Consider the following 11770-nt stretch of genomic DNA (forward strand, 5'->3'; position numbering starts at 1 on the left):
TAACTCCGACCACACCCAAATGTGTCAAACGGGCTAAATTATGGTCATTTGTACTTTGGACCTTAATGCTTTGGCAGAAAATATACATAGGCAGCCATATGAATGAATTTATAAAACAAACCATTTTATATTATCTATGGGTTTGATGCAGAATCTTTACATGATATTGTATCAGCCATATAGTAATAGAATGACAAAGGAAATGTATCGGGTCTATTTAGTTAAATAAAATTGCATCTTTCGAAAAATTGTATCTTTTAAATGTATTACGCACTCTTTCTAGTGCAATTCAATGATCTACAACAACGTGATTCAGTCATAAACTGACAAGTAGACCGTATTTGAACAGCTTCTATCTGTATGTAATGTTTCCTTTTTTGTGGTCAGTATATTTCACGAGATTGAAAACACCAATTAAAACGTAGCTGCGGATTTTCTTGTCCAATCAGAGACGCGTTTGTTGGGGGGCGCTTCAGACGAGCTACTTCCTGTCGGAAGAGCAGCAGTTGGGGCTTTCATCTAAAATGGAGGCTTCGGTGGAAATAGGTGCAAGTGACGGTGTAAAAATCCCCGAAAGGTTTTTACGCAGGGACCAGGCACGGTTGGAAGAGTTAGAGCGCCGCAGAAACGAAAAGGAGAGCCAGTCTGTTTCTGAGGAGAATGTGAATTACATCACCACTACATTTAGCGCGGAGAAAGCCGCTATCGAGGGGTTGATATCGAGCTGCGAAGAGACAAACACGTTGGAGGACGCGACGCTGAAAACGCAGCAGCTTCAAAAGTTCCTGAACGACAGCACGATGTTCCTCACGCAGTACGAACTGAGACAGGCGCAGGAATCTCTGCAGAAACTTCAAGTTTCTATTGCCGACAGAAGAGCTGAGGTGATGCCCAAGAAGAAATTCGCTTTCCGGTCCCGTACCGCCGGGACAGGTCAGCAGTCAGCTGCAGCGCCTGTCCAGGACAAACCAACGTCCTGCGTGGGCAGTGCTGTGGTTGATGCTGGAGTTGGTGCCCAGCAGTGTGGGTTTTCCAATGTTGACGGTCAAGTTTTGATCAAACGAGCAGAAGAGATCCAGCAACGAGACGTGCTGTTATCACATCTAACAAATTGTAAAGTGAGACTTTTCGGCTCCCCGAACACTTTGCATATTAAGAATTTGCGAGATTGTCAGATCCTCTGTGGACCAGTGTCAAGTTCTGTTTTTGTTGACGAATGTACTGGCTGCACGCTGGTTTTGGCCTGTCAGCAGCTGCGCACCCACAACACCACAGCAACTCAAGTATACCTCCATGTCACCAGCCGAGCAATCATAGAAGACTGTCAAGGAGTCAGTTTCGCTCCTTTTAACTGGACATATGAGGGAATGCACAATGATTTTAGAGTATCTGGTTTGAATCCTGAAAGAAACAATTGGTCTCAAGTGGATGATTTCAACTGGCTTGCTTCTGGCACACCCTCACCAAACTGGACTGTAATTCCAGAATCTGAGAGGATGTCTTTTGGGGATGCCACTGAGCCAAGCTCTTAAATTATGATCTAGTATTTCTGATGCTTTTACTCAATAAATATAACCTATGATGAGATTGTCATGCTGTACTCTGATATAATTCATTATTGAATAATAATAATAATAATAATACATTTTATTTGTAATGCACTTTACATTTAAAGGAAATCTCAAAGTTCTAAATGCATTATTGAGATTATTCAACCTTCATATTTTAGTCCTTATATTAGGATGTGATGACACCTTAGCACTAAGTAAAATTAAAGCAGATGTTATTGTATTTGGTCACCAGTCATCCTTGGCTTTCAAGGAAACTGGTTCTCTAAAACCTTTTATTTATACATAGATTTCAAATGTCTGTGAAATTTTGACTGATTGATAAATGAATCGTCAATACCATCTCTTCAATGTCTTACAACAAGGTGGCACTGACTATTAAAGCATTAAATGATCTTGTATGCTCCTCTGCTTTTAGTAACCTGATTGACCAAAGGGCTTGTCTTAAGATGTCTGTGCTTTTGCTGTTTTTTTGCCAAACAGAACAGTCGGACAGTTGAAATAGTGATGGTTTTAAATCCAAGCTTCAAACTTTGATTAAAACCCTGTGGTTTCAAAAGCCGTTGACATGTTGAGGACTGTGTGTGTAATGGTGTTTTTGTTATTGTGGCTTGAGAATTGTATGTGAGTAATAGAAACTGAAATGTGAATACAGATGCACAACAGATACACTGTACCAGCTATGATCTAGATTAATCACAAAATGTAAACTGAATGCAGTGTATTGTGAAGTTGGCTAAAGTTTGCTTAAGTGTACATTTAAGATAATATTATAAACAATATACTGTTTAAAATCATCATACATTTTGACTATATTTTTAATTTAATCATTAAATAACCCTCATTGAAATGTGTTGCCCTGGAGTTGACTAACTTCATTTGACTTTAGCGGTAGAACAATGTCTTGCCATGAAAGAAGCTATATTTTTAAATAATTAAAACGATCTGGTGCAGTTTTTGTAATGCTTTTATAACTACTATTCCATGCTGCTTAAAAATGTAATAATGTGCTGGTTAAAATTGGTTCACAGTAGCAACAGCAGGTAGAGAAGACAAAGAGAAGAAAAGAGTAAAGCATCAATCCCTTTTCCAAATGTATGCAAATGAAATGCAATTAGTCATACACACTATTGTGTTTTGAAATATAAGCGTAATGACTTTGCAAGATAGTTGGCTTTGTCTGTTTATGGCTAATGTCAGTAGCCATCACTCAGTCTGGTTATTTATCCTTCTGACTTGCTGGGTAAAGACTTGTGAAAGTAAAGTCCTATTTAATACTATATTGGTATGGTAGTGTAGAAGTGAATTATCTTCAATGACTAAAATAGCACAAATAATTAACATGAAAATCTCTAAATGAAATAAGTCAGAGACTGACTTGCAAACTTTCTGAAGGGTTACAATAATCATTAATAAGCTGACCCCGCCTCTAACCTCAAATTTTGTAACATTACATGTTGCCACTGGACTCAGTGTTATAAATAATGAAACATCTATTAAGCCTTTCTACTCAAGCAGTAGAATTTTAGAGGCAATTTCATTATGTATTTTTATTGATAAGCCTTGAAATTTGCATGTTAAAACACTTTTATATAGAAATGAATGTGCAATGGTCAAAAAATCCTGAAAATTTTTTTTTTATGTTTTGTTTTTTTCTAAATTTCACTTTAGATTTAGATTTAGTGTCCAGAAGCCTCAAACACTTTTTGCTTTGGAATCTCCAGGGGTCTACTCTCACCATGCAAAATGTTGATTCCTCCTATGGAGTTGATTCCTTCTATGGATTTGAAGTTATTCAAGTTATTCAGGCAGTGAACAAGTTGTTTCTCCAATTGTCCTTTTGGAGTCTCTCCCCAGCCTCTCCAAAATGCAAATAACCTTTACTGCAGAAATGAATATGTATTATCTACACTTGATGGCAACATCTTAATATATGTTTTTTGGATCTTCCTCGGCAAACCAGTGTCATACACCACTCCAAGTGGCCTTTTCCACTCGCACAACTGGAAACAATTTTATTCTGATTCACCTTTTCACTCTAATTCCTAACCAAGACTGCTAAATAACTGAGTTAGGAGATAAAAGTTTCACATTTGTTTTGTTTAGTGAAGTCACACCACTCTAACTATTTACAATTCTGAATGTAATATTATGTTAGGTACATAATATTCAGTGGTTTTCACTGGCTGAACCGAGGGGCCTGCAGTGTGCAGTTCTTGTATCGATTGGCCTGGAGGTCCTGCCACATTTGATGATTTCCTCCAAATGTTTGCAAGTTCAAGCAAACATTTTGATCGAGAGTCTTGTCTGTGTATCTTGGCCATTTCCTGGTGCAGAATGAAGCTGTTGACAGTAGTGATATCAATAAAATGGAAAACAAATTGTCATTGAAAAGCCTCTATTGTAATCTGTAATACTTCTGCTTCTTCTACTTCAGATTATAACTGGCATAAAACTGATTATAAAAACCTCTGAACAATCTGCTTTAAAATTGCTTTTACGTAGGAAATCCATTTACTTTTTAAATGGTAAAGAAAATTGTGCTCTCTGAAACCTCCAAGTATGTCATAATTTTATAAATTAGTTTTAGAGTTATGAGAATTTGTTTGGCACTAGGCACCGAAACCTGTCCCATTCATTCACATGTTAATTTCTCAAAATCGGAATTAGCTTTTTCCCAATTTGTCTGTGTGTTTAACTTGTCGTACTCTCACTGGCCACTTTATTAGCTACACCTGTCCAACTGCCCATTCACGCAAATGTCAAATCAGCCAAGCTCATGGCATCAGCAACTCAATGCATTTAGGGATGTAGACATGGCCAAGACAACCTGCTGTAGTTCAAACTGAGCATCAGAATGGGGAGGAAAGGTAATTTAAGTGACTTTGAACGTGGCATGGTTGCTGGTGCCAGACAGGCTGGTCTGAGTATTTCAGAAACTGCTGATCTATTGGGATTTTCATGCACAACCATCTTTAGGGTTTACAGTTCTGTGTGTGCAAATGCCTTGTTGATGTCAGAGGTCAGAGGAGAATGGCCAGACTGCTTCGAGATGATAGAACTGCAACAGTAACTGAAATAACCAGTCGTTACAACCGAGGCATACAGAAGAGCATCTCTGAATGCACAACATGTCGAACCTTGAGGCGGTTGGGCTACAGCACCAGGTGCCATTCGTGTCAGCTAAGAACAGGAAACTGAAGCTACAAATCGCACAGGCTCACGGGTCAGTCATGGCCTGGCGGTAGGGAACTGGTCTTGTGACTGGAGGGTCGTGGGTTCGATTCCCAGACCTGAGGCCATGACTGAGGTGCCCCTGAGCAAGGCCCTTAACCCTCAATTGCTCACTTGTATAAGAAAATGAGATAAAATGTAAGTTGCTCTGGATAAGGGCGTTTGCCAAATGCCATAAAAATGTAAAATTGGACAATAGAAGATTGGAAAAACGTTGCCTGGTCTGATTTCTGCTGCAATATTTGAATGGAAGTATCAAAATTTGGCGTCAACAACATGAAAGCATGGATCCATCCTGCCTTGTATCAATGGTTCAGGCTGGTGGTGGTGGTGCAATGGTGTGGGGGATATTTTCCTGGCACACTTTGGGCTCAGCACCAATTGAGCATCGTGTCAATGCCACAGATTACCTTGGTATTATTGCTGACCATGTGTATCCCTTTATGACCACAGTGTACCCATCTTCTGATTGCTACTTCCATTAGGATAACACCATGTCATAAAGCGTGAATCATCTCAGACTGGTTTCTTGAACATGACAAGGAGTCCGCCACCTTTGGGATGTGGTGGAATTGGAATATCATCGCATCATGGATGTGCAGCCGACAAATCTGCAGCAACTGCGTGATGCTATCATATCAATATGGACCAGACTCTCTGAGGAATATTTCCAGTGCCTTGTTGAATCTATGCCATGAAGGATTAAGGCAGTTCTGAAGGCAAAATGGGGTCCAATCCGGTACTAGCAAGATGTACCTAATAAAGTGGCCGGTGAGTGTAAATCAGACATTTTCATCTCAATCCATACACAATTACAACAACATGATCATCAAGGGGTCCTCCCTCACCATCTACTTAGTTAAGCTATAAGTTACATAGATCCCAGACTATGACAGTTTGTTTGAAGGCTGCAAATCAGGCTCAAACAAGGCTTCTCCACTAAGATCTGCTTAATAACTTAATTATTAATTCATTTGAATGACTCTCCACCATCATATATTCATCTCTCTCTCACACACCACACACACACACACAGACACATACCTAAGGAGATATTTTGCCTTGAGTTTATCAGTCACATCAGAGTTGATGTTTACCAAACATGAAGATTGAGAAGTGTCAGAAACTGAAGAGTTTGGGCAATAGTGAACACAAACAGTGCTTGGCAAAACAAGGATGTCTAATTATACTCCTATAAAGCGTTTCTAATCATTTGCATTGTGTATATGTCAACCTTGGTACAACTTGACTGACAACGGCTTTCTAGTGTGTCCTGCATCTTCAATGCTGTTTGACGGAAAGATTGTGGAAGTGTAGGAAAACTTGAGATGGGCTAGAGTTTTTGGATGTTTTTTCCATAATATCCTTTGACAGTTGCGGTGAACTGACCTGCCTGTGCTACCATGTGAACTGCAAGAGCAGTATAGTAGCTTATATGTTATTATTGTCATCTTATGTAAGATACTTTAGTGTCTGTGAAATCTGTATATTTAGTAAATATTGTTGCCTGACCATTGCATGCTTTCACAGTATTCATAGCTTTTTCCATAAACCAGGAAGTGCATGCGTGTGGGAGACCTGGAGAACTCAAGTCTCACAAGCACAAAGCTTTTGTTCAGCAGACAATGTCCTGTTGCTCAGACTCTGGAGTAGAAATATTGTGCCTTAAATCTTCTATAGGTTCTTGAGCATTGGTGCCTTTTGGGTGTTACTAGCCAGACCACATGACCAATCAAGCCAATCATATCCAACGACAGCAGCTTACCTATAGGCTTATCTGTCGAAAAAGGATTTCTGTAAATGGGATAAGTCTGATTAGTAGGGTTTAGGATGACGTACTGTAACTTTGAGTTTAATCCTTTGAATCCTTGGCCATCCACCTCACCACACAGGAAAACAGCATTGTTAATAGCATCAGGACCCATCAGGAATGCTACTGTGTTATTTCGGTGTAAGCAGAAATCAATTTTTACAGTGAAAGGTGGAGGAAAACTTTATTTTTTTCAGCTTTCTTTCTTACCAGCTGAAATATGTACTTTTCTATTATGGGCACAAAGGGGACCATGAAAATAACTAATAGGCTCTATTCACTGCAATGGATTATAAATGACTGCATGACAACATACACCTGAGACAAAGCAAACATTTTGGAGCTAAAACATGCTGCTGGATATCATCAAAAGCTGAAAAGTGACAGGTTAACAAATCATCAGACATTTTTGCATCTGATCAAATCCTGTGGTGAAGGATGGCTCTTTTGAAAGTGAAGTTTGACCTGAAAAGACGGGTAAGGCTGTCCCAGATGCTATGGCTCTTGTACTGGATCTCAGTAATGGCTGGCGTGCTGGTCTTCGGTTTGGGCCTTTTTTTCAAAATTGAACTGCGTAAACGAAGTGAGCTGATGGACAACAATGAAAGCCACTTTGTACCAAATCTACTCATTGGTATTGGTTTGGTGGCCTGTGGCATCAGTGCTATGGGCAGCAAGATCTGCTATGACTCACTGGATTCCTCCAAGTTCACCAAGTGGAAGGCAGTCCTGAAGCCGTTCCTCGTCTTCTGCTTGCTCTTCAATGCTCTGCTCTTATTCACAGCACTTTTGTGCTTCACAGCACGCATTTCTTTGCAGTTTACACTGGCAGAAGGACTGAGAAATAGCATGAAGTACTACAAGGATACAGATGTGCCTGGTCGCTGCTACATGAAGAGAACTCTGGATCTAATGCAGATGGAGTTTCACTGTTGTGGCAACAACAACTACAAAGACTGGTTCGAGATACAGTGGATTAGCAACCGTTACCTGGACTTCAGCTCAAAAGAGGTCAAAGAGTAAGTGTCTTCTGTAAAGTATTTTGGGCCTACAATGTGTATAAATGGTACATAATGATTTTGGTCCTTATTCATAGTAAGTGGTACAAAGTTTTATTTGATTGCAGTCAGTCTGAAGTGGTGGATTTTGAATGAATTGTGTTTATTACCCAAGAAGTGGCTCTGCTTAATAGCATATAAATATGGCATTTTATATGGCATATATGGCACTGTGATTATTTACACTATTCTAGTAGTGAGTTTACATTGTGGTATGATCTTGGAGGTGTTAATTTGTGGTGAAAATGGAATAGTGAGTGAGCCAGCTTAGACTTTGTATTTAATCTTCTTGAATTACATTTCAATGTACTTTAGAGCTTAATGTCCTTTCCAATCACATGAAGACTACGTTGACTAGCAGGGCATAGATCACGATGTGACGGACAAAGCCACTGAGTCTGATACTGTTCTTGCTCTAATCTTTGGTCCCAGGTCTAAACCTCTGTTTTTTATGGGCAGTGCCCAGAAAAGTTAATAAGCTCTTACAAAATCCTTGATTTTGAAGGTAATGAAGACATTTATTGGGAACAGGTGACTTTTGTTATTCTTTTTTTTTCTTCACTTGTCTGTAGCCGAATCAACAGCAATGTAGATGGACAGTACTTGGTGAATGGGGTCCCTTTCAGCTGCTGCAACCCAAGCTCTCCAAGGCCCTGCATCCACTACCAAGTAACTAACAGCTCCGCTCACTACAGCTATGACCACCACACAGAGGAACTGAACATCTGGAAGCATGGCTGTAAGGCAGCTTTAGTTTCCTACTATGGAGGACTGATGAACAGTATTGGTGTACTGGTGCTGTTGGTTACTTTCCTACAGGTAAGTCCTATTGCTCTAATATTTGTTTTATGAACTTTTATGAAAGGGCAAATTTTGTTTTAGTGACAGCTGTCTCTTACGATAGGATCCAAAGAACAAAACGAGTCCTCAAATTTAACTTGCCGGGGAGCACATATTGTCATACTGATAAATATGTAAGTTCCTTTCTAAAGAGAGTGAGTGTCTGCCAAATGTTGAAATTGTAAATATAACTTTATGCAATGGATACATTCTGGTTGTGTAAAATGCAGTGTGATTTAGTTTTCCTGTCAGTTTGTGTTTTTCTTACAGCAGATAATTCACAATCTTTAGAAACTTGGTCATGATTGATGTTGTGAGCCCTGTGTATTTATATCTCAGGAGTTTGCTCAGTTTTCCATACAGCAGTAAGGTGTAAGCAGAATGCAAGATGAGCATCAGATCATAAAATGTCTACAGTCTAGACTTCAGTAATACAATATATGCATGCGTAAACATAGACAAGGCTGGTGTTGCTAAGGCGCTGTCAGTGTGTCATGTTATTTCAAACCTTTTTTGTGTCTTGATGTTGCTGAATATGTAATATATTATGGGTTATGTTGGTTGAATTGACATTAATCCTTTGAAATTACCATAAAGTTGTTCAAAAGTGATGTGCGGTGAAACTGGGAAAGAAAATGTAACAATAGCCATGAATTCATTAATTACCTTTCTACCTCATTTGTTTGTTCAGGATTATTTGTTTGCTAGTTATTAGTGCATAATTAATTTTGAATATAAAGTTTAGTTTACAGTCATTGACAGCCATGTGAAACAAAGTTGGACTTTGTTTCCTCTCCTAGATTGGCGTGATGGTGGGACTACAGTATGTAAACACTTCTCTGTCCACGCTGGTCAACCCAGAGGATCCTGAGAGTGAAAGTGAGGGCTGGATACTGGAGAAAACTGTCAAAGAAACCTTCGCTGATGTTATAGCTAATATAAAGGCCATGGGCAAAGGCAGTCAGGTAGAAGTGGAGGCAGAAGAACAGGCTGTTGTCACACTGAGTTAAACGCGTCCCAGTCTCCTGGGCTCTGCCAAAGGTAGAGCACAGCGAATGATTGCTCCATGGTTAATCTATGGTACACTAACTATGCAGCACTACCAGAGTCCACCTGCATACTGGCAATGGCACCCAAATATCAGCTTATTTGCTAATTGAGGTATTATTTATTTAAGTATTTTATGAGGTTAAGTCCACATACAAACTTGATGTTCCTATTTTCTACATTCTATTTTATTCTGTTGTATATTATTTTCCCAGTATCTCCTTATGTTTATTGGAACTCTTTACAAATGTGCAAGCTGTAGATGTAGTTTATTTGGTAATGATTTGGCCCGATGTGAGGGGGCTAAGCAATAATTGCTGTCATAGTCAGAGATAAACTATTGCTTTGTAGTTGGCAATGCATACTTTTAAAACAGTTATGCACAACACATTGAATTCAATTACAGTGTTATAACCAACGTACCAAATGGATCAAAGTTTCCTCTGAACTGTGCTCCACAGTTGCTGTTCAGACTTTTTGAGATGTCACAAATTACTGTATTCAACGGTTCACATAGATCGTTGTGTTTCCCTGGGGCTGATTCTGATCTGACCAAGGTTCACAGAATTTGGATGGCACTGTAGGGGTCACCGACTGGCCGGGCCAGCTCTGTCTTTGTTAGCTTATTCATTCCAAGATCAAACCTATTGTCACAGTTGCCCCCCTTGCCCTTTCTGTCTCATACAATATAAGACATGTCCCAAATAATCAAATCCAATTTGTGTGGTGAAAAGAATTACGCCATTAGGTGAGTGTGTGACCCACAAAGCTCTACTCTTAGTACTAGCAGCCTTTTATAGCAGCCTTTCCCCACTCTTCCGCCTGCTGAGGTCATTGACCAGTTTAAGCCAAGAAATTCATAGCAAATTCTGTGTATCACCTCTGTGTAGCACTAATTCAAAATACATTTAAAAAAAAGAAAAAATAGTCAAAAAAGAGTTTGCAGGGTACATGCAACATTATAAAGTATAAAAAAACGGTGAAAATGTGCAATGAGTAGAGTTCTTCTGTCAACAGCATAGTCCATTAAGGTGCACTAAGGTGCACTAAGGTGCATTAAGGTGCACTAAGGTGCATTGTGTGCAAGGTCCAGCAGTGTTTATATCCATACTTGACATTCCACTACATTCCATTACATGTGTAAAAAATGTAAAATAAAAATGTAAGTAAAAATGTATTGTCCATGATTTTCCTTTCCCATTTCAGTCCTCTTTCATTCTGCAGTCATCATCAGGTCTCTTTATAGCTCCCTTTATAGATGGGGTCGTGCCCTTAGCTCCACAACCAGTTGGTTCCATTTGCCTTTGAATTTACTCAGATGTGTTAGTTTAACTGTGATTAAACACTCAGGAGTTCATTTTAATGGGAAATTTGAGGGAATTTAAGAATGCTTTCTGGATATTGAATTTTATGCTCTTTTTCTAGAAGTCCTGTGCACATCAAAAAAAACTACTAACGTGACAAAAAATAAATAAATGTCAAATTTGGGAAATGGTGTGAACAAATGATGTGAACTGATCTATTTGTAAATAAGCTGAAAAAAGTTCAGGTTCAGTTCTGGTCCGAGACCAGACAATACAAGTAACTTGTTAACAATAATAATATGTTTCAGGGTGATCTGAAATGTTAAACCTGCCAACCAATGTAAGAGTTTATGGGTTTATCTTTTACACCATTCTTTAAGAAGAACAAACAAAGCTGTATTCTCTTATATTGCATAATTGCCTGACCCACTTCTGTAGGTCTGAGGTTGGTAAACACAAATAACCTAATTTTATCAAAATTGTGCCATATGTTTCAAGGTTGTACAGTAGCAAACCGATCACAGTAAAGAAGGAATGACAAGGATAAGGAAAGCCTTCCTCAGGTTTTTTTAGTTTGCAGTAAGGCTGCTTCAGAGTGTGTGCAGCTAAGCCTCCAGACCAGTGATCTGAAGACACAACCTCAAAAGGTGCCACTCACATCTGCCAGAGTTGCATCAAGGTGTGTTTAAGGAGAGGACAGAGTCCGAGTCAGGCCGGATACAGAACCAACACTGTAGTGCCTTTCAGCTTTATTCCAATCCATTCATTTTTGGGATAATTGAAGAAAGGCACATACTGGAGTAAACATAAACAGTGTGTAAGAAAAGAAAGTGCATGTTAAACACAGGTAGAAGAAATCTTGTACACCTTGTCAAAGCTCCGGCTTTTTCTAAGGTGAGGATTTCAATC

At 39.1% G+C, this 11770-nt stretch overlaps 2 protein-coding genes across 3 annotated transcripts; both read left to right on the top strand.

Moving 5' to 3' along the window:
* The first annotated feature begins 286 nt into the window (after nucleotides 1-286).
* tbcc (tubulin folding cofactor C) lies at nucleotides 287-1967 on the top strand. Its single transcript, XM_076999500.1, has one exon. It carries the CDS (start codon nucleotides 525-527, stop codon nucleotides 1530-1532), a length of 1008 nt encoding a protein of 335 aa, XP_076855615.1. The 5' UTR covers nucleotides 287-524; the 3' UTR covers nucleotides 1533-1967.
* A 4501-nt stretch (nucleotides 1968-6468) lies between these two features.
* On the top strand, nucleotides 6469-10852 carry prph2a (peripherin 2a (retinal degeneration, slow)). 2 transcript variants are annotated; one of them, XM_076999505.1, is made up of 4 exons: nucleotides 6469-7631; nucleotides 8243-8489; nucleotides 8575-8644; nucleotides 9311-9442. In XM_076999505.1, exons 1-3 carry the CDS (start codon nucleotides 7051-7053, stop codon nucleotides 8605-8607), a joined length of 861 nt encoding a protein of 286 aa, XP_076855620.1. In that variant the 5' UTR covers nucleotides 6469-7050; the 3' UTR covers nucleotides 8608-8644; nucleotides 9311-9442. The 2 variants fall into 2 exon arrangements, with proteins under 2 accessions (XP_076855620.1, XP_076855619.1); XM_076999504.1 differs by lacking the exon at nucleotides 8575-8644 and having other exon boundaries at nucleotides 9311-10852.
* The last annotated feature ends 918 nt before the right edge of the window (nucleotides 10853-11770 follow it).

This window comes from Brachyhypopomus gauderio, chromosome 3 (assembly GCF_052324685.1).
Source record: "Brachyhypopomus gauderio isolate BG-103 chromosome 3, BGAUD_0.2, whole genome shotgun sequence".
Classification (NCBI taxonomy): Eukaryota; Metazoa; Chordata; class Actinopteri; order Gymnotiformes; family Hypopomidae; genus Brachyhypopomus; species Brachyhypopomus gauderio.

Coding starts and splice junctions, on each gene's coding strand:
- tbcc (XM_076999500.1), top strand. CDS start 525: ATGGAGGCTTCGGTGGAAATAGGTGCAAGTGACGGTGTAAAAATCCCC.
- prph2a (XM_076999504.1), top strand. CDS start 7,051: ATGGCTCTTTTGAAAGTGAAGTTTGACCTGAAAAGACGGGTAAGGCTG. Junction 7,632..8,242: donor AGCTCAAAAGAGGTCAAAGA/GTAAGTGTCTTC, acceptor ACTTGTCTGTAG/CCGAATCAACAGCAATGTAG. Junction 8,490..9,310: donor TGTTGGTTACTTTCCTACAG/GTAAGTCCTATT, acceptor TTCCTCTCCTAG/ATTGGCGTGATGGTGGGACT.